This window comes from Meleagris gallopavo, chromosome 9, assembly GCF_000146605.3.
Source record: "Meleagris gallopavo isolate NT-WF06-2002-E0010 breed Aviagen turkey brand Nicholas breeding stock chromosome 9, Turkey_5.1, whole genome shotgun sequence".
Lineage (NCBI taxonomy): Eukaryota > Metazoa > Chordata > Aves > Galliformes > Phasianidae > Meleagris > Meleagris gallopavo.
In genome coordinates, this window is record NC_015019.2 from 13,633,691 (window position 1) to 13,656,189 (window position 22,499).

Below are 22,499 nucleotides of genomic sequence, written 5' to 3' on the forward strand. Positions count from 1 at the left end.
GGTACGGAGCGCGGGGATCGGGGCGGGGTGGGACCGCAGCCCTGCCCGGCTGGGCGGGTCAGCTGAGGGGAAGCGGGAGTTACGCGGGGTCACGCGGGGTCAGGGCGGCAGCTCGGATGGAAGCGCGGGCGGCGGCCCTTCGCAGCGCAGTGTCCCTGCCTTCCACGCGGGGCTCTGCTGGACGTACCGGGGCTGCGGGCCTGCCCGAGGCCGCCGGCAGCGTTATCTCCTCCCTCGCCCCCCCTTGTCGATGCAGAAAAGGGGCCGGCTCGGGATGTGGTCTGATGCTGATGTAGCACGCGCAGCGGCCCGGGCTATCTGTGATTCGTGGCTGCGAGTAGCGCGTGTTCTGTTTGATGGCATGGGAGCTTCTGCTAAAGGATGGCGATGAGGCAGCCGAGGCGTTCTGTGCTCTCACCGCTGAGCCCTGCCTGTAGGGTTTGCTCTATAGGATGAGGGTGTGCAGGAGCCTGGTGTGCGTTAGGAATTGTGTGAGGAGCCTGATGGCTGTGAGCGGTGATCATCAGGCTAAAGATATTATCTTGTTGTCACTTTGTTTTCTTTTTCCCTTTGGACTGTAAAAAAAAAATGCAAGTCAATTAATATTAAAGGGAAATTTGTATCTTTAGCCTTGCCAATTCCCAGTGCAGAAGTTGACACACAAAGCTGCAAAGAGCAATAAGAAACACATGATTCTATGACATTTTGGGTTCTGTACTTGAGATGTTAGGATTTGCTATCTCTCACTAACTGCAGTAATTGTGATTATTTTTCTCTGCTACGTGTGAAAAATCTTAATTTCTAAACAAGCAGATCCCCAAGCCGATATTTCCTCACAAACAAAAACCATCATTAAGAGTTCCCTAGTTTTGAAAAAATACTTTCCTTTTCTTTCTGGTTCTTCATCTGAAGTTTGCCTTTAATACAATGCTACAAAAGCTTTAATTATTCCCACAACAAAGTTATTCTAGTAACTGCATTTTTAACATCCTTCTCACTTCTTTGTATTTGACAGTTTCCCTTCACTGTGGTCTTCAACTATGCCATTACTTACATTTAAAATGGATGAGGCTGGTTTCCTGCTCCCAACCCTGGGGTGAATGCTGTGGTGAGGTTCACATGGCTGGGCACTGATGGGTTGGCATCTCATGGAACCTTCCCTTCCGTTATCAGTAATGCTGCACACAGGGAGCACTGTGTGAGCAAATGACAGCGTTGCTCAGTGTCTGAGCAACCCAACACTGATCAGTTCTCAGTGTAATAAATTACCAGTGCTCCCCCTTTCTAACAAGAGGGTTATGCTTCAGCCCTTTTGTGTAACTCTGGAACTGAGGCCAATCATTAGATACAAATATGTTCCGAGTGATGTCAGGATGCACACCTGGTAAAACAGATGCACCCCGCTGCACTACTTTAAATGAAGCTGATATGCAGGTGAAATATTTAAACAGTAGTATAAGCCAAATAAATATACGCAATCTATTGAAGTTAATGATTAATACAAAGGTAGTTATTGTGACCAAACTGTACTCAGCTTGAATAGTAACTGAGTGCTTGTTGGTCTGAAAAATGTTTTTAATAAGAAATTACTTAAGCTAGAAAGAGTTGGAGTTAATTATTAAGGGAAATATGCAATAAGCGTGTGGTCACTGTACTTCAGGACATGGATGTCTTCAGGAGAAAAGGAAGTTTTTGTCTCCCTAAATTTTCTTCCATCTGTTCATGTATTGGGTTGTTACTTAGATGGTACGATGCCCAGAGAACACCCTTTTAAAGGAAGACACACCATTGAATTTCCCTGTATCCTACAGCAGCTAGGGAATGACAACTGAGGCTGTCTTTGTTTCAGTCACCTTGCACCTCCTCTCCCTGCAACAGAGCCACTCTATCACCTTTCCTTCTGGAAGGTCCCAGGGAAATGGGCAGGTCCTAAGGGGAAATTTAAAAGGGAGTGTTTCATAGCATCATTTGAATTGCAAGAGACCTCTAAAGGTTATCTGGTCCAATTCCCCTGAACAGGGACATCTGCGGATGTCTCCTTTTTTGGTAGAATGTTCTTTACTGCAGGCAGGAATTATTAATGCTTTGTTATTGTTTTTCCTTGTTTTTCCATTTGAGGAGGAAAAGGAAGCTAGGGTTGTCCATAATTCACTGGCAGCAATAGCTGCATGTTTCCTCAAAATGTTGAACTCTGCAGGCAGGCATGTAAAAATGAAAGCTGAGCACAGCACTAATTACTTCTGTGGCCACTTGCTCACAGGCTAACTTGTGTCACACTGAAACCGACACACGAAGTGGTGTGACAGGTTTCTCCCTTTTGCTTCCTCAGAGCCGTGCGGTCTGCATGAAGCCTGGGGAGCTGGGGCCCTTTCTCATAGGTTGCTGACTCTCCTAGGTGGCTCTCAGACAGCCAGGCCACGCTGGAGCTGCGAGGAGCTTTCACAGGTTTTATGTGAAGCCAGACTGAAAGACACTTACAGAATAAGGCTCGCATTGTAAAGAGGAAGGCTGACTGGTTGCCAGGATTGCTTGGGAGATGTAGTTTCAGTTTTCTTTTTCACAATAGATACTTAATGTGATCTGCACTGATCTGCTCAGCCAAGATCAACAAAAGTAATGGACAGCACCTAAATAAGCTACAGCAGATGTTCTTTCCCTTCTTCTTAGAGCTATCAGTTTCTACCTAATACTTCATTGCAATATTGATTGCAAGATATGGCTTTAATCATACACCAGATGAGCATAACATGATTTAGCTGACCATAGGTGTGGTGAAGAGGTTAGGAATGGGTGGGGGTGGCAATTCCTTGTGCTGTTGTTATTGCTCTATATAGGAAACCCTTCCACTCTGCAGGCTGCTGTGCTGCTTTGGACATTTGCTGCCATAGCATTTAGCAGCTCTGGAGCCAAGACTGAAGTTGGTGCTGGCTTGAACCTGAACTTCTGCAAAGGTTAAATTTGGTGAGGAATGCGTGAGAGAAGTGCGCTGGTACAGTTTGCAAGGGTGTTATTTTACGTGTTAAGGTGACACTAATGATGGTAGAAACCTCTGAGGTACAATGAGCCATTTTTAAGCATGGAAGCTGGATTGCATAGTCGTTCTTTGGAAATAGAGGAGCTGTGTAAAGAAATGTGGTTGTGGGCATGGAGTTAAGGGGAGAAATGCTTTCAGGTAGCCAACATGTTGCCTGAATGCTGATTTATTTAGTGGACTATTTTTTAAGTTTGTGTATGTGAGGTGCTTATGATGGGAGTGAGGGTGGAGCTAGCGATGCTGTGGCATCACCAAGTTAACGTGAGTTACATTTGCTTTGCTTGTCAATTAATAGCTCTGTAAGGTGAAGGACGTAAGAAACTGCTTCCCTCTTTGCTTCAGATAGTGCTGAGGACTTGGACTTTATATTGAAATCAAGAAGTACTTTTCGCCCCAGTGAAGTGTTTTGCAAGGAATCTTAGTCCTGATGATAGATCTTGGTGCAATTAATATCAAATCATTGGATACTGTGCAGCTGGGAGATCACTGGGCTTCCAAGGGTGTATTTTTTTTATCTCCAAGGTGGTGGTACAGTGATCCACCAATGATTAGACTTCAGAGTGTCCAAGCCCAAACCCTTCATCTGTGAGACTCTTAACACCTAAATACTACCATGAGGGGGGAATCTAGTGAACTACCATGTCTTTCACTATATTGAAAGAAGTGTGATTATTGGTACCCTTCACTATGTTACTGTTTCATCACTTGAGCATCTCTTTCTAAAAGCACACTTGTAATCTGTCTGTTAGGCAGTAGGTTTACATTTCTTTACTTCTTATTATAAATTCATTTGCCTGTTAAAAACCAGAGCACAATACCTGCGTGTGCACCTGTTGTGCCGTGTGTGATGCTCTAGTTTGTCTCATGGATTTTGCTCATTGATTTTGTCAGTGTTTGAGGAAAATACCCTTATTTCCATTCACCGCTGATCAGAAATGCTTTATAGCATAGATGTAGTACAGCAGTTAAATTATTAATGCATATATCAATGGAAAAATAACCTAACCTGTGAAATTAGAAACAAGTTGAAATGACAAGGGCAAGCTTAAAATATCACATTACATTCTGATACTTGTGCTCTTAACACCTTTACGAAGGAAAGACTTCCAAGTTAATATTGTAATCATTGTGATGTCCTTTTTTAGCACTACTTATTATAGAAAATAAGGTAGCAAGTGAATAATACACTTCACAAAAATGCCTGTGTTCAGCTGATTTCTTCAACATGTCACTAGCAGCTATTTGTTATGAATCTGAATACATTTTCAGACTTAGGCATTGTGTTTTGCTTCCAGAAGGAGCATGGACGACACATTAAAAAATAAGTTGTTAATGTCCAGCTAATGGTTATATTTTACAGAATTTCTTCTTAGACATGTACCACAGGCATGATTTATTATTACAAGATACTTTCTGATACTGTGCAACCCATTTTCAAGAGAAAACAGTATTAATACAGCATTCACTGTCCTTGTTCCACTTAGCCAGGTGCCTTACCTAACTGTTCAGCATTCTAAATTTAGGTCACTCTCCTTAATACATGTCTTTGATTCTAGGAGAAACAACACTAGACTCTCATAGCATGAAACAACGTTTTTCTTTTCTCTTTTTAAACCACTGTTGTACACGTTACAGGATATAAGATGTATTCTGAACTGCAACTTAACTGAGTGCTATTCTGTGCGTCTAACCATTCAGTTTCAACTGCACTTACTGGAGTTAGATGTCTGGTTTGTAAAATTGTTTTTCTGTGCTTTGTTGTGCAGCTTTAGAAAAGTAATTTGAGTAGTAGGAGTCTCTTTAAATAGGATTCCTACCTCTGTGTTCTTCCCTGGCAGTCCGTAAGCACACCACGTGTGAGCAGTGAGGCTGGTTAGTGCAGCAGCAGTCCTGTATCTGGGGGCTGTGCCTGTGCCTGCAGGTGCTGCCATCTTCAAAAGCCTGTGGGACAGAATAAAACTCCATTAGCAGCTGCAATAGTTTGTACTTGATAATAACTAGCATTGTAAATATGATAGGCCATTTACCATTATCCATTCTGCTTTTTAAGAAGAATTCAAGACCTTCCAGTCACTTTTGGAAAGCTGGTTGGAAGTTGATCACCTTACCTAGGTAAGCTGGAGAAATGAATGGCCAGTGATCAGCATTTCTCCAAGGGAGACTATGAAGTTCTTGAGTTCCCTCTCAGAAGGCTGCTCAGAAACACTGTCGTGTTCATGAGAGCAGTTTTTCACCAATGAAATGCTCCTCACACCTGACAGCTGAGTGAAGTTGTTAATACTGAACTGTGTGTGTGGCAGGGCACGCCGTTCTCGTGCTGGTTGTACAGGTCTCTCTGGAGTAGCTCTAGGCATATCTTCCTGTTCTTGAGGATCCTAATGGAGAATGAATGGCATGCCAAAATCTGAAGCAGGCACTTGAATTCTTAAAATAACAAGATATGAAGTATAATATGATTCTTCTGAACTACTTCCAGTGCTGGGGATAGATAATCTTAGGTATAGCAGCCTGTGTGAAGAGGAGCCAAAGAAGCTACAGATCCTGCTAATCACTCCTTTAATGCTAATTTTCTGTTGAGCTAATTATTTATATTCTTAACAGAAGGAACTGAGCATCCTGGGGAACAAGTGATTTCTCAGTGATACCCCTGTGGCACTGCTTCATTCACAGGCTCTTAGCTGTGCTTGTCAGCAGGCCTGTATCCCATTATACACCTTCTACTCAGCTCCTCTGTCAGAAATGGAGAGCAGCACATCAAGTAATTGAATGACTGCCCTGCCTGCTGACTGCCCCTTAAGCCTTCCTAAAGGCCTTGTTTGCACAGATTCTGCTCATGGAAGTAGGAGAACATTAGCACAGAGAAGATCTGAATACACTGCAAGTATGAAATTAGGTATGCAATTTCACAAAGAGAATTTCTTTGTTCAGTGCTGGTTGTTGTAATAAGCTGCTTTCTTTTCTATTTCTCAATTCAGTCTCTTGGAAAAGAATGTAGGAGGAACTGTAGGAAACAAATAAATGGTTTCTGCAGAGCACACGTGTGCCCTAAGGCACTTCTTTTGTGGCTGTCAGAAAATCTTTATGTATCACAGGAAGAGCAACGCTGACACCTGTATTTGGTTTTCTCTAGAAGTCTGCTTGGGCAAGCACATTTTTCTTACCCTCATTACGCCTCATTAGCACAAATATTTTTACAGATAGAAACAGAATATTGATACATCCAATAGCTTTTCCTGTGATTATATTCCAGCTTGTCCTTTTCTTGCTGTGGAGCCCCAAACCCTCTGTGTATGTGCAGCCTGCTGTGGGCAGTGTTCTGTTCTGCAGGGGATTGTGTGCCTGCTCAGACCCGTATCAGGCAACAGCATCAAGTAGGCATGCCTGTTGATTCCTGTCCTAGATGTTTTCTTACATTAGCTACTGTTGGAGTATATGACTTATGCTGCTTGGTTCAGCATAAGGTGATGAGCTTGAAACTAAAATCAATCTCTTGTTGATCTTTCAAAGTGAAAGCTAAAGGTGTGCAGGGGTTTTGAAAACGGAGCAATTTGCTCATTTCACATCCAGCTTACTTGGGTCAATAGCAAGCCTTGTATAAGACAGTGTTTGCTAAAATATGAACTTTCCCAAAATAGAAGTTCATTTATTTTTTTGTGTTTTTGTGGTCATTACTTATCCGGCCACAAGTCTAACTCGATATCCTGAATAAGTTACTATTTGCTGAATTGTATTACTTGTGTTTCTGCATGCTAGGAGGCACTTGTACTGCTTGAACCAGGAAATGGATTCAGAAAGCTGTGTATGGAGAAACAGTGGATTGTAAACAAGGAGTATTCATCTCCTAATGCTCTGCACTCTCAGCTCAGTGAAACACAGAGTGCTCACTGTTTGTCAGGTCAGGCTAGAGATCTACTTGAGCAGGTACAAGACATTAGGTCTAACTCTGAACACTGCTGCAGCTCACGGTTCTGTACACGTGTGGCAGACGGTACGTGTATCTGAGGGAGTCTTTCCACATCTAAGTGAGTGCTGCTGTCAGTGTGCCGTTGAGCTGGTAGGGATACGAGGAGCTGGGGTTGTGATATGTGCTGATAAGAGGGTGCAAGTGTCTTGCTGGAAAAAAAATAGTGCATTTTGATGTAGGTGCTCAGATCCACCAAAACACTTCATACTGCCCAAGCCATCTGCCAGGCGCTTTGTCTCCTCCCAGCAGTTACATATGCTGTTTATTTTTATTTTATTCTTCTCAAGATAATGTTATTTTCAGTTCACCTGAAGTAAGTTGTAAATGACTCAGTGTGTATTCTACTTGCAACGAGCATTTTATCTAGGAAGCTAGAAGAGTTGAGCAGCCTGTGAAATGTCACTGCTTCAGATATGCTAGGTAAGTTGGAAGAGCTGGAAACTGCATATCACTGCACACTGAATGTTGGTCATAGCAAAAGCACACAAACTTATGAATGTGGGCATTCTTTTTGTAGCTTAAATTCTCAATTCAGTAGTCAGCTGCTAATTCTGTACCAGACAACCACGTTGGATTAGGAAGACTGCTAACTACTGACCTTCAATAAATAACAAATTGAACATATTAACATTTTTTTTTTGTGGTGTATTAAAATAATCTGTAATCAATTTTAGTAAGACATTTCTGTGCTTGCAAATGGTTATTGATGGTTTTGTTGCTGGGTTTCTTTGGTGGCTTTTGTGTTGACAGTGGCGGGGGAGGGAGACAAGAGTAGCTCTTATAGTAAAGGTTAAAGTAGGTTGGTTATCACACTGCAGCACCTGCATGGCTTTTTCTCAAACACAGTACTTCCATGAACACAGTAAGCCTGCAAGGGCTGCAGCTGGCACTCCTGCATCCTGCTATTAGGGGCAGACAGAAGGGGACAGAAAAAGTGGGTGAGAGCCGTTTGTTTCAGCAGTAGCTGTTCTATGCTTGTTTAACTTGCTTACAAAGCTACAATGCAAAGGTGCAAGTAATCCTGTGTCATCTGAACTAAGCCGAGGTTGCTGCTTCCTCCTTTGTTCTCACGTCTGCCTGACTGCATGAGGAGCTGCTTTAGGTAACTGACCTGACTTCAGAGTCACACACAAGTGCCTTGCTGCTAAATGTGCTGCCCGAGGGAACAGCCCCAGTGAGATCACAGTAGACTTGGGTTGAGCTGGCTGCCATGAACCCAAACATGAAGACTGTCAGAGAACCAGCAATTCATTGCTCTGTTTTCACTTCTCTGTTGGAATCTCCATTATGCTGAAGTCATATTTTTGTGAATCCAGTTATGTAATTTGCCTCAACTGTGTATATATCAAAAATGGCTTTACGATATTTAAATACTCTGATCCCTTTTCTGTTCTTAGCATGACTTTTTACATTCTGAAAGCTTAACACGCTCAAAGAATCACAATATTACGTAGGTCAAGTGTAGCTTTACAGTATTTTCCACAGCTTTGAACGTTCCATTAAAAGAGAGCTAAGTCAAATCTGCAGCTAGGGGTAATGTCAAGTGGCAGCCAAGCGAAGTAACAATGTGGGGGAAGTAAAAAGGAAAAAGAAGCAAGAGAGTCGGTCTGGTGCAAAAGACCACAGGCACCACCAGACAGAAGCAGGAAATGAGGAGGGAGCAGTTTGTCTGTCTCTCGTAGCCCAGTGGTTGTTTGGTACATTACTTTACATAAAGGCAGCTGCATGTACAACTGATTCCTGCTGTGTGCTTGCACAGTGTAGTTCCCTACTTGCATATAGGATAGCTGTGTTTCTGTGCCATTGTTAGCTAGAGATGTGTTTAATTTTCATGATGGAAATGGATTCTTTGTTTATTCCATAAGCATGCAAATAGTTTTGCATTTTTATGAGCTCCGCTGTGTTTAAACAACTTGGTCAGAAGCACTTTGGTTATGAAATGTATCTGTGTGGGGAACAAGAGGACGGTGAGGCTAAGGTTGCTGTTTGTAATAACAGCAGGGTGAGACAGTGGGAGTTGGGATGGGTAGGGGTGAGATTATGCTTTAGAACACCACAAAGAGCATCCAGCTCGTGTGAGTGCATCACTTGACATCCTGGGGTTGTCAGTACTCAGTCTGTGGATTAAACATTATCCTTGCTCTCCCAGTTGGTAACAGAGAAGCTGTGTAAGCCTCTCAGTATTTCACTGAAGTTTGGTCTTTAAGTTGTATTTTTCTTACAAGCCTTCAAATAACAATAAGTGATAGTTTCATAAAACTGAGCAGGAAAAAACCAACGTACTGAACAGCCTGAGAATTTTAGTCCAACGTAAATTGAGATTAAAAACTTGTTCCAGGAAGCAGCTGGTCGTGTTATGTGAATGCTCAAAGGTGCTTTGTTGAATTATGACCACGTAGATAGAAGGTTATCTGATACACAGAAACAAATGCAAAATTATTTTCAGATCACGCTAAGCAATAAAAAAGACAATCAGAATGTGAGCAATCTCAGTCTGTCTCCCCCCACTTGTCACTGTAAAAATATAGCGGTTACTCAGGTATAGCCTACGTTCACTATAAAAAAAAATATATCCTATTGTTTGAAGTTCAGTCCTCCTTTAACATGGACCATAACTTCTGGAATGTATGCATGGAAATGAGATCTCACACAGCTTGTGTGTGTGCCCTGCTACTTTATATTTTAGGAGCACTCTTAACTGTTTTAACATTTGTTTTGCTACATCTCTGAACTGGGATCGGTGCCCAGATATAAAGGGTGGCTGGGAAGGAGGGGGTGATTTTATTCTCTGAAAGCCCAGAGTGGATAAGAGCTCTGGCTGTTTCTCTGAGTGAATTCTTCTATGAGACTGTTCCTAGGGCAGATAAAACAGTTTAATAGATTTGTTACACATTATCTCCTAGTTTATAAATTTACTTTCAGCTAAAAAGCTGATAAATATTCCAGTAACATGGATAGTATTATGCAGATTTACCTTTAATAAGCTCATGAAATGTAAACTTGGATCCTGGACTACAAAACTTTAATGCTGAAGCTATTAAAGGCAGTATAATGTCACGATACTTTCAGTCAAAAGTAAATTTTAAAGCTTTTTGTCAGGCCCAGTGTTTGGCAGCAAGTTCCACACTTCAAATATCAGAAGGCCCTCAGTATGTGTAACTTAGGTGAAAATGTAGCACTTCAGAATGATATCATAATGAGTTCTCAGTGGTGTCCTGTGATGTAAAGTACAAGATCAGTCTGTTCCATGTTTTCAAATAGCAGGTACTATTTTGCAATTGTATAAATGAGAGTGCCAACAAACAGCTGACAAGGCTTGCATTACCAACCCAGAAAAAATCTTGGCTCAAACGGTCTGTTTAGATATGTCCATAACCTCAGAGATGCCCAGAATTTTCACTGTTTAATATTTTTTTTTCAGATTTTCATGAATTTATCTGCCTGCTCACCTAGAAACATTGAACTGAGTTGCATTAAAGATAAAGACTGAATTGTTTTTTGTGGGCTAGTGAGCGGACTGATGGTAACAGGGGAATAGGCACTTAACTAACCAAAATCCTGAAACACTGAGCTTTGTCCAAGTACTGATAAACTCAGAGCAGAGACTGATTTGATGGAAAAAATTCTAACCGAGTATTTCTTTCTGAGTATTTCTGCATTTGTTAGCACATAAAACTCTGTTTTTTCTTGCTAGCAGTAAATTGCTTTTGTGATGCACAGTGTCATATTAAGGATTTTTCTCTCACTTTTTCAGAAGAAGAACATTCCTAAAAATAAGCTGAAAGAATTGCCAGTAGTGTCAGTTTCCTCCCCTTGCTTCTTCAAAAAGCTTAAGACTGCATTACTGTCCCTTTAGCTTAGGGCTGTACAAATAGTTGCTGTTGTTACCCCCATCTGATTCATTTTTAAAGTGATCCAGTTACCTAAACGTCAAGTCATGCCATCAAGCCAGTTGAATTTTAGATTTGTTGTCTATTGCAAATAGCGACTCAGACCCTTTCTTACATCTACTGAGCCAGCAGGGCTTGAACAAGGTCTTTCAGGAAGCTATGGAGCTGTGCTAGCACTTGGCTGTCCCAGGCTAACAAGTTATGCTGAGGGGTAGAATGTACTAGGATAGGTAATTGGTGTGATCCTATGGCCACGCACCTCCCTGGCAGGACTGGCTTGCTCTGCTCTGTCTCTGCTTTGAGCACGTGGTGCTTGAGCCAGTCCTGTAAGTATGTCCTCTGATGAATCGCAAAAGCTACTTGGGTATTTTGGAACATCCAAAGCTGCCTGCCTCTGAAATCGTACATGTTGAACAGGCATGCTGATGTCTGTAAGATGTTGTTATGCCTTTTAAAAGACGGCCTGTGTGTGTGACCAAGTTTTTAATTAAATCAAGCAAAATACCAATAACACCAAAACCCCTCACAGTTTAAAACTATCAGGATCTTTTTTCCTTTTTAATTTTTATTGTTACACTTCCTTTCTCTAAGAATCGTGATAGTTTCTACCTTGATCTCCTGTCTTGGTAAAAACTCTCATGTTTGGAGCATTTTTGGTTTTGTTGTTCTGTGGTTTCAAAGCTCTTAAATCTAAAAACTTGAACCTGCATATTACTTTATAGGTTAAAATATATTGAAATGTGTTTGGTCATCAAGCAACTGTTACAATACAGTTAGTCAGTAAGACTGCCTTACTTGGTAGAAAATGCCACCACCAATGTTATACTCCTTGCTGACGTGTAAAGCCCACAACTTCTCTGACTAAACTGGTGTATGTTCCATTTATTGTCTAAGTACAGCTCGTCTCCAGACTACACCCCCAGATCTTCCATATATAAGAATAAATTCTTGAGTTGCAAATAACGTTATTAAAAGAAATGTACCCTAATGATCTGCCTGTCACAAAGCACAGCATGGAAGTAGCAGAAAGCAAACTCGGTAACAAAACATTGAGAATAAAAGGAGTGAAAAGTTACAGTGTGAAGCTCTGTCTTAGCTAAATCTTTCTTTGTGAATTCTAGCTGTGGATCTAGAGATGAAGGAAATGTAAATATGAATCTAGGTATGTCTGACTAGGAAGTGGGTTCACCATGTACCAAGCAATAGACTTTGCTAAAATTAAGACCATGGTAAAATTCAATTCCTTAAACAGACAGAGGACATCAGTGATTTTTCACTGAGAAATACTGTGCAAAACATTACAACATGCTTGCTCCCAAGGCTCTTGGCTTTCAATGACTCTCAGACCATTTTCATTAGAAGCTCAACTAGTTGCACAGCAAGAATAAAATGCAAAATAGAGATGGTTCCTGCTTGAAACCTCAGGGGCTTCCATCTCAAAAGGCCATGGGTGGGAACACTTTTCTTAGATGAGGTTTTAAGTACACTCCCAGTCATCTGTGTATCAGAACATCTGTGTGGAGAGAGTTTCTTCAAATTGCAAATAAACTACAGCCTGATTTCCTGAAGTAATACAGAATGATATGTAGAACCTCTGTCTTAAACTGCACAACAGTTGCTGTCGGTGAGACATTCGAAAGAAGAATATAATCTGTCAGGGCAACTACAGTGAAAAGGAGAAGCTGTTGTAGTGTGTTGTTGTGCGTGGGTTTCAGTGGAGTATGGGAGGTTAATTTCCCTGGAGTCCTTCACTAGAGCACTGAAGGTGGGATTATGATCTGTCCTTACGCTCCAAGTTTGGCTGCCAGACTGGACTTGAGTTCATGCACTTTGGCATTTTAATGTTTGAGTTGCTCCATTCACAAAAAGGTTATTATAGAGCAATGCTGATCCATTTCAGGAAATGTATAAATGTAGGAAGTAGCTGTCAACAACCAGCTTGCCTCTGTTCACATTACTAAGCTTTTGTCAAGTGAATGTATCAGCTGAATCACATTTAAAAAAAAAAAAAAGATTCAATATTCATTTTCTCCTAACTTCTGTTCTTACATAGAAATAGATTCATATTCCTACTGTATTTTGTATTGGGAAATGCTGCTTTACTTGATATATTTCTAGTGCATTACCACAGGAGTACATATAAGTTCTTACAGGTCGTGCTGCCCAGGTGTTAGCTAACATACCAAACATGGGGCCACAAAGCAAGCACTAATATTTAATCTATATAGCAGTAGCAATAATGATTTTTCTGTCGGAAGCAAGATAGTATTAGAAAGTACAAATGTAACTTGTGTTTCTGCAGTAACACCCCACCACGCATTCATTACTATTACAGAAACAGGAACACTACATCTGACATTGAAGGCTGTAAAACACCATGTATCACTTGTACTATGTCCTGAAAATACAGCAAGACTGAGTTCTTAACTTTTCCTTATTTAAAAAAAACAGCTCTGAATGAATTCTCACTTTGTTATGGGTGTTCCTACCCTCAACAAAAGCAAAATCAGACCGGCCCCTCATTGCTGAGTGAGGGGACCTGGCGGTGTAGTTCCTGGAGCCACCTGAAGGAAGTCACCTGTGGGAGTGAGGCTGGTCCCTTCTGATGCCAAGTAAAACAGCTTGACTTAACAGTGTGCCATTTTCTGATACCCATATTCCATACAAAACAGTGGGAATGTCATCAAGTGCAGTGTGGGGTTTCACTTGTGCTTTTGCAATCTTTTACTTCTCCCTTTTCCAGCCCAAGCGTCCTTCTTCGGCCTGCAGTCAGTGTCTTCAATCACATTTTCAAGTTAGAATTACCCTTGAACATGGGAGTTCTAAACAAACACTGGTTATAAAAATTAGACTTTAATGTTTTCTTGTAGTTCCATATTTTACACAACTGCAGGAACAGCCTGCGATGCAGATCTATACAGAACAGTATGGACGTTCAGTATTTTTGTACCTGCTTCATCAGCAATGCCGGGCAATACAACAAGGCTGAAGAAAGCAGTTGATCTCCTAAGAAAAGAGGATGTTTTCCAAAAGTTTGACTTGCTTGTACTCAAGGGAGACATGAATTTCATTTGGTGAAGCAAGCAATAAAACTTTTTATTTTTGTAATTTATGAAACTGGTTTTAATAAAAATTATTAGATTACTTGAGTTGGGCTATAGAATTTCTCAAGGGCAGTGTTTGTGTTTTTGCCTGAAGACTCTGGCAAGAAGCTGACAGACAATGTGGAAAATAGCCCTTTTTGTTTGTGAGTCTCAAACTGATTTGATCTTCTAGACCACGTAATCCAACAATTTTTGGACAGTCCACCACTTCTGTGTTGTTGCAAAGCAATTTACTGCTGTAAACAAAACAACAACAAACCAAAGATAAATTGCACTAGTTGGGTCCTTAGAGCCATGTAAGTCACAGCCTTTCTATTGCAAAGTGATGGTGTAGCAAAGCACAGATTCAGGACCGGCTGCTCTGTGCATTCTTGTTACATCACGCAGCAAGGAGATTATAAATTTCTTACCAACTGTTTATATAGCTTTAGGAGAACTTCCATTGCCACATATCCTCTGACATTTGTCCTCGGTCATACTGCTTGCCTTTCTGTGTGCTTGTTTTCAGAAGTTGGGTGAAATGCTACCATTGCACAGCTCTGCTGCTGAAACACAGGAGTACAAGTAACATTTGCCATCATGCCTCATGAGTTTGGGGTGTACATTTGGATGTTTAAGTCAGGCTGAAATGCTTCTGTAGGAGTACAGTGTGTGTGCTTTCATTTTTGTTTTCAATTTTTGTACCCTTTAGACAGGGTATATTTTGTAAATGTTAGAGGAGTTTTGAGTGTAATTTTTGAATGTTTACTGTTTTCCATCCTCTTCTGATATACCAATTGTTCAAGCCAGCAAGCCATACCATGTTCATTTCCTTCGGCAAGAATACCAGCTAAACAAAAGGTTGCCTTTCCTTTAATCACACACAGAAAAAAATTGCTTTAACTTCAGTTATACTGAGTGTTGACATACACAATACAGTAGTATATAGAGTGGACTGGCTCAAAGCCTCATACGCTGGAGGCTTGTGATGGATCAGGTTGCAGCATGACCAGTACAGGCTGAGAGCAGCAGTGTAAGGAAGCGTTGGAGTGAATGAGCCTAAGGATTTACAGGGCAGGCTCTGGGTGGAATTGAATGAGGCAGAAGGAGCAGAGGTAGGCCCCGAGGAAATACTTTTCTAATTCAGTGTTGCTCACTGGACAGTTCTCAGTTGTGAAATCACATCTCAACCTTCTATGTTCTCTGCCTTTGGGGCACACAAACAAGTCTTATCCTTTCATTAAATATTTGCTTGCTGTCCTGTAAAGATTAGGAGAGACAGTTTCACACCAGTCTGTTAGATAACTCGGAAATACAGGGCAAGCTCAGCTGGTCTGGCTTCTGCTACAGCAATGCTGGAAGTTCTGCTGATAGATGTCTGACAGCTGACACTTACAGATCGATTTGATTTTTTGGGTTGATGTTAGGTGTATAGAAGTTTTGAGGCACTCAAACAATAATGATTTTTTTCTTGACACTGAAAGTAAATGTGAACTTTGCTTAGTTACTAAGGAAATCATTGCATTCACTACTTGTTTCTTCTCCCAGGCAGCAGTAAGAGAAGCAAAACTTCCTAATACTACATTTGTTTTTGCAATTTCAAATATGTATATCGCTCTGAAAGTAATGCCTCCTATTTATTCCCATGGGAACTACAAGAGATACAAACAGCACAAAAACACCACTTGATAGAACAAATTCTCAGCTACAAAACTCTGTTTTCCAACATAGTCACCACCACTAGCTGTGCACCTTTGCCAGCAATGAACAAACACCTGCATGCCATGCTCATCAAAGTCTGCACTAGCGGAGGTGCCTCAGTGCCACCACTGCTGCAACGCACTGCCCGCCCCTCACTGTGCTCACACCCATCGTTTGGTCCCCGTAAATGTTCTGCAAGTCTTGCTGACTGGCAGTAGGTGCCATGTTTTCCATATGGAAGAATTCAGTTTCACCCTTTTGCTTCGTCCTCACTTCCATGTCAGACGCCATTCTGTCAGGCTGCCCCTCTGCTGCCATCTGTCACACAACAAAATGGGATGGGATATTGGCAGGAAGGCTCAGCCTCTGCTGCTGTACAACCAGCATCTGCCTCTGACCTCGTGGGCCAACGTCATAAAATAGGAGGCGTTATTTTCAGAACAGCCCTTTTGGAATGTATATATCTAACCAGGGACTCCAAACTCGTGTCAGGATCCCCTCTGTCTGACTTCCCCTATCCCTGGTTGTTCGGACATAGGTACTTATATTTGCACTGCATAGACAAAGCAAGAGCTCTTGAAAACTCTCAGACTTGGAGCTGCATTGCATTTACGAAGCACGGAAGTACGTCAGACACCTGCTGGCATTGCTCTGGAGCCTTTCACTGCCCCCTGACGTACAAAATTATGTAAGAGGAAAATATGTAGAAATGTGACTGTGAAAGGGAACAAAATTTTGACCTTGTGTACTTCTTTCCACCATGAAAAACTTGCAGTAATATTAGCAGTGTTTGCTTTTATAAAAAAGAAAAGCAACACCAATATGATGTAAACACTGAATCATTTCCTTTCATTTTTCTTCCTTCAGCCTTTCTAAGTCCAAGAAAGTTGTAATTAGTCCAAAGATTCTGATGGCTCTGATTTGGAAATATTCTCTTCTCCTCGTGTGTGACATGGATATGTATGGAAAATCAAAAACTGTAGTGAGCTGCAGTATGTACTGCTTGTTTGCTGTGTTCAGCTTGCTGCTTTGTTCTGCCAATGCTGTATTTCTCAGGCTTTCTGTAGTTTCTTTTTTTGTATAGGCTCTGAGTTCCAGTACTGGAATGAAGACTATGAGATATTGATTAAATTCCCTCCCAGAGATGGGTCATAATTAATAACTGATGTATTTATTCAGCTTTGGTTGGTTGGTTGGGTTTTTTGTTGTTTGTTTTTTTTTTTTCAGTGTGTGGAACTGCCTTTCTGCTTGTAAGTTGTAAATGCTCGCTGTGCTTTCCAGAGAGCTTACATCTGCCTGAATGCTACAGACATTCCAGCAACAGTTGTTATTTATTCAAAATGGATTGCTTTGGAAGATTTTGGTACTCCCTGAAAGGAGTCAACCTATGCTAAGGCCAGGATCGTGTCTGCATTTGAAGTGGAGCTCAGTCGTAGGAAAACTGGGATTTCCTCTGATGTTTTTAAACTAAACAACTTCTTGCGCTGCAGATCCCAGTTCTGTGCGTTTGGTTGTGAATCAGAATCTGCCCTTTTCCTGTCAGCATTCTCCCTAGAACACTTTCCTAACTTAATGAAAAAGCATCTCAGAAGTTACAGTGAATGTTCTAAGTGGATTGGTAGAAGTATGTTTTCTTCACATGACAATATTATTTGGTTTGATCCCTCTCAAACTCTTTAACGTGAGAGGGAGAAAATAACTGCTGTTAGTCACGTACTTTCAATATTAAACCTTTACAGCGTTTGGGGTTTGGCTAATTAAAGCTTTTCCTGATGAAGATAATAATTTGCCGCCTTACTGGAATTAATCTGCCTTGGATGAAGTTTCTAACCACGGGTACTTTAGGTTTTGAGTTGCACTCAGAAGCGCTGCTGTAGGTGCAACTGCTGGAAAGCCCAATTCTGTGCTGTTCGTATATCTAAAGGGAGAGAAGATAAAGGCATTTCCCTTCAAGGTCATGAACTTCTCTCTGTTCCTCCCCCCTTTTGTCCTTATTTGGTCTCATAATCTTCTATTGCTTATTTTTTGGTATATATTAAAAAAAAAAAAAAGTTGCTACTTGTTCCTTTTATTTTCAGTTAAATGCATGAAAAATATGGAAGGAGGAGTGTCCCATCTGTTCAGGAACCTGTCCTCTGATTTCAAACCTTGCTCCATGGCCCTGCCTGCAGGACAAGAACAAAGGGTTGCATGTTGTCTGTTCCCAGTGCTGTTCTGCAGCAGTTAACTGAAAATATCAAATTACACCTAAAGTGCATCTCTTTGGTCCGGCAGTTGGACCATGTGTGAGCATTCACTCACCTGTTTCTCCGAAGCAAACCTGAACTTCCCAAGTCTGTAAACACCCAGCATGTACTAATAGCAAGGAGGATGTGACCTCATGGATGATACGTATGCTGTAACATAACATTGTAAATGTTAAATGAACTCTACTCTACAGAGATAGCATCTCAAATTTGATAAAAGAAACTTATTCACTAAAGGAAAATCCTTTGGAAATGCTGAAAACACGGCTATCCAAAAGAGAAACTGTGTCTGCTTTTGATTTGGTTTGTTTTCTTAGACTTTCTTACTCATGCCTGACGCACGCTTACTGTTATTGCTTGGAATGTGATTTCCTACATCAAGATCTGGAAGTTCTGCAGTTTCCAAATTAGATAGATTAGCTTCCAAACATTCTAGTTACATTGCACAATTGAGTGGAATAATAAATTTTGTATGTCACTGTAAAATGTTAGATATTCTAAACATCCTAGTATTCTAGGATAGCTTTACTTTAACATGCAGTATGCTTTCTTTGCTTTGTGAGCAAAGCTCACTGAGAAGATAGCCGTTAGACTGTGGTGGCAGTCAGCATTTGGCGTGCCTTGTGGGTATCTGTGGTTGTGCATCAGTGTGGATGTTACATCCCTCATCCTCCCTTTCTATCAAAGACTAATTCAACTTTTAAAAAGACATTGAAGGCCTACAGTGTGATTTGAATAGCTGTGTTTGGCTTCTAACCAAATGGGTTTGGTGTCTAGCTGCTTTTATAATTTCAGTAGTTTTGTCCTGTTATGGATTGTGTTTAAAATATATTTACTGGGCTTGAGTGTAAGATGACCTCAATTCATACGCTATTCTTCTTCAGGAGCATTAGGGCAGAGATTCTGAAACCAGCAGTGGAAAGAATGCTTTCCTCACATCTTTCTTTCTGCAGGGCAAAAAATACCCACCCTAAAATATACTTCCTTTTTGTTTTCTGTTTGAATATAGATCTAACTGACATCGAATAAATCTTGGACGTTGCTGTCAGATACCTTGTAAGTATACATATGTGCATAGAGGTATATATGCGTGTGTGTGCATGTATCTGTTTTTATCACAACGTCCTCAATGGGAAAAGTAACGTTTTTCTTCTTTGCACTTAGCAAGTTTTTCCATTCAGTTGCTGTTAAGAATTCCAACTGATTTATGTCAGAATAGAAGCATTTTAAATTACTACAGTGAGAACAGAGTAGCTAAGTTCTCAGTTGATAAACACGTCTAAAAGTATTTCAAACGAGTCTGAAATTTCAGGATGAAAGTAATGAACCTTTAATGTTTGCTTATGTGACCTTTAACGTAACTGCCTGCAAGGATACAAGTGTTTGTACATGCAATTAACTCAGATGTTAGGAGTGATTTCGGGGGGGTATCAGTCTTAGAACGCAACCTTCTTTCCCATAAAGACCCTTTAGTCATTATTTTATTATTTCAGGCAGATGTTCTGATGAGGTTTCTGTGTTAGTCTTAGCAATGTGGCTGGCCTTTGTTTTATGTCCAAGCTCAACTGCATCTTTCGGAGCACTGAATTAACTGGGATGAGAACATCAAACAAGATTTGTGATACAAACCACTGACCTTCATTTTAGAGAACTGGTGCTTGCAGGGGAAGTGGAGTGATCTTTCTTCTGAGGTTTGGCTGTTTGCTGAACAACTGACAATGGAGTTAACTAAAGCAGAACAAGGACATAAGCTTTGAAAAGAATGTAGAATTTTCTTTTAAGAAAAGATTCTTTCTGAACAAGTCTGAGCTTAGCTGACTACATGACACATTCAGTAGTCATTTTAGACTACAGGTTTAATTAAAAATGTAACAACATGGTGATCATGTTATTTTGAGTGTGCGAAGATCTCTCAGTCTTACATTACATATTGTTGATATTGGCTACAGCACAGCTGCGAACATTGGGAGTCTTATTAAAAACCAACAGCCTATTAATAGATCTCTGTTGTGCTGTCAGTAGCAGCTGTCTTGTTTAACCTGAAACGTTAATTGTAGCCTCCCTCACCTGGGGTGGCAAACACGTTAAGAAAGATACACTTTGGGGTGTGCCTACATTCTTTCAATGCTTGATGGAGCCCTGAAAATTTCCCTAGTCCTGTATATTTGGTTTATCAGATCTTGTCCGTCAAGGACCGAGCTTTCCTATAAGCTAGTCAGCATCGCTCCCTCATGTGTCTGAGGTACTGTGGTTTTGTCAGTGCACCTTGCCTTTCACGTTTCCTGTTCTGTGCATTGTTTGTGCTGTGTTTGCGTGCCGTGTTTGCATGCTGTCCAGGTGAAGATAAGCAGCTGTGTCATTTGTGTGCCAGTACAACCAGTTACAGACAAGTGGGGTGGCCACCACTGTGGTTTGTGAGGTGGTTTTGTTCTTCTCCCACTTTGGTCTTTATTCGGGCCCAATTCTCCTTAATGAAGAAAGGTTTCTGACAAAATCTTGCTAAATTGTGCTTCATTTTAAATTAGATTCATTTTCCATACCTGGAGTTCTAAAATGCATATACTGAAATAGGGTGTGATTATTATTATTTAAAAAAAAAATTTTGGAGGGATGGTTAAATAAGTGCAATCCCTTTTCAGAAGTCTGAATCCATAGTCAAAAATTGATTGATAATACGATGTTGGGATATTGTATTGTTCTTACATTAGAACATGAAGGTTTTTGAGGACTCTGTATCAAAATACATTTTAATCTGAACGTAAGTTGACTTAACATCCTGAAAGGCAGTAAAGACACCTACTCTATCTTTCCACTGCAATACAAATGTTTAGGGGGAAAACAGCTTGCCCTTTCCCATCGTTACACAACTAGCATTACACAAGCAGTTTAAACACAGTATTGAGATGTAAGAGAACAGACTTCATATTTACAGCACTGAACTACTCCAACAGAGATGGGGGGGGAAGTCTTTGAAAAGTAAATATTTGTGGATGGAACAAACAACTATGGAACAGTCAACCTCTTTAATCTCAGAGCAGATGCAACCACATGTATCAGTTAATTCAGTCTCCTTGGTCTTGATGCATTTGAGGTGAAATCTCAAACGACTAGAACTAATGGACTGACTGTAATACTAATTTCTCTTTTTTTTTTTCCTGCTTCCTGCTTGGCTCTGGTCTTCAATCACAGGTGTCCACTGCTGGCTCTCAAAGGTTACTAAAATTTTAGCAGCTGCCTTGAAACCGAGCTACCTAAGCTTCACTTACTGTTGCTTCTCCCTGCACCATACTGCACTGCTGCTTTTGCTCTTGCCTGCTCAGAACACAATAAGAGATTTTCTTTTTAAAATAGCCACAATGAAACTTAGGCTAGACGTATGTGCCATTCTCTTGCTGCCTGTGTACGTGTTAATATCTGTATACAGTATGCTTGTATTTATTCCGTGGTATTTTCTTACCAACGCTAAGAAGAAAAAGGCTATGGCAAAGCGTTTAAAAGCTAAGCCCATCTCGGACAAACCTGGAAGCCCCTACCGTTCTGTCACTCATCTTGACTCACTAGCAAACATAAACATTCCTGGAGCAGACACGCTGGACAAACTGTTTGACCACGCGTTAGCAAAGTTTGGGAAAAAGGACTGTCTTGGGACCAGAGAAATACTGAGTGAAGAAAATGAAATGCAACCAAATGGAAAAGTTTTCAAAAAGGTACAGCTTACCATTTAATACTTAATTCTGATTTGGTTTTGAGCTCTTTTACATTCTGCCTCAACAGCAGAGGCAACATTAGAGGTCTTCCTTAATCCTTTTTTGATTTAAAATGTGTGCTTTGCAGTAGTTAAAGAGTAATGCACTAGGGGATGCACTCATTATTTTGCTACAAGAAAAACAAAGTCCTTGTTGTGTTGAGCACCAACTCACAAAAGCAGGGAAGTACAAGTTGCTTCTCATCACAAGGGTGTTTCTTCTGTTGTTGCCCCCTCCTTCAGTTAATCTTAGGAACCTACAGATGGCTGTCCTATGAAGAAGTAAATCAGAAAGTGAATCGCTTGGGGAGCGGACTGATAGCTCTGGGACTGACTCCAAAGAGCACCGTTGTTATATTCTGTGAGACCCGAGCAGAATGGATGATCGCAGCCCTGACCTGCTTCAAGTACAACTTTCCTCGTGAGTGCTGAACTTGTGTACTTAGAATATATTTTAGAAGTGATTTCCAGTACTGCTTTGGCTGTTAAGAATGTGTCAGTCCTGACACTGATGGTACAAGAATTAATTAAACTTATTCTGTGTATCACCTGAGTTTTGAAGTTTCCAGTATATTCTGTACGTAGTAGAGATCACTACAGTTTACCTGCTCATACTTAGGAGCCCAACCTTTGGGACTGTAGCAACATTTTAGATCTTAGCGTGACAGACAGGCAGAGTTACTGTTCAATTTTTTTTAAGTACTGTGAGGACTCAGTAGTTGCATTTTCCCCCCAGACTTTGAGATGGTTGTAGCATTTTCTGTCTATATTCTGAATTCTGTATCTGAAACATGAAATGGTTATTGGAAGAATGATAACCAAAATGAGATGCTAGG

At 40.8% G+C, this 22,499-nt stretch overlaps 1 protein-coding gene and 1 long non-coding RNA gene across 2 annotated transcripts in view; one reads left to right on the forward strand and one right to left on the reverse strand.

Annotated features, from left to right (window-relative positions):
- The window catches only part of ACSL4 (acyl-CoA synthetase long chain family member 4), a 35,815-nt gene that overhangs the window by 291 nt on the left and 13,025 nt on the right, over window positions 1-22,499 (forward strand). Inside the window, exons 2-4 of the mRNA XM_010715375.3 lie at window positions 18,928-18,974; window positions 21,108-21,625; window positions 21,907-22,084. Coding sequence (XP_010713677.1) covers window positions 21,275-21,625; window positions 21,907-22,084 — 529 coding nt within the window. The 5' untranslated portion in view covers window positions 18,928-18,974; window positions 21,108-21,274. The remainder of the gene's footprint in view (window positions 1-18,927; window positions 18,975-21,107; window positions 21,626-21,906; window positions 22,085-22,499) is intronic.
- On the reverse strand, window positions 17,451-19,642 carry LOC109369093. Its single transcript, XR_002117738.2, has 3 exons — window positions 19,555-19,642; window positions 17,974-18,068; window positions 17,451-17,837 (listed from the first exon to the last, which is right to left on the reverse strand). It is a non-coding gene; the product is annotated as an uncharacterized LOC109369093 (long non-coding RNA).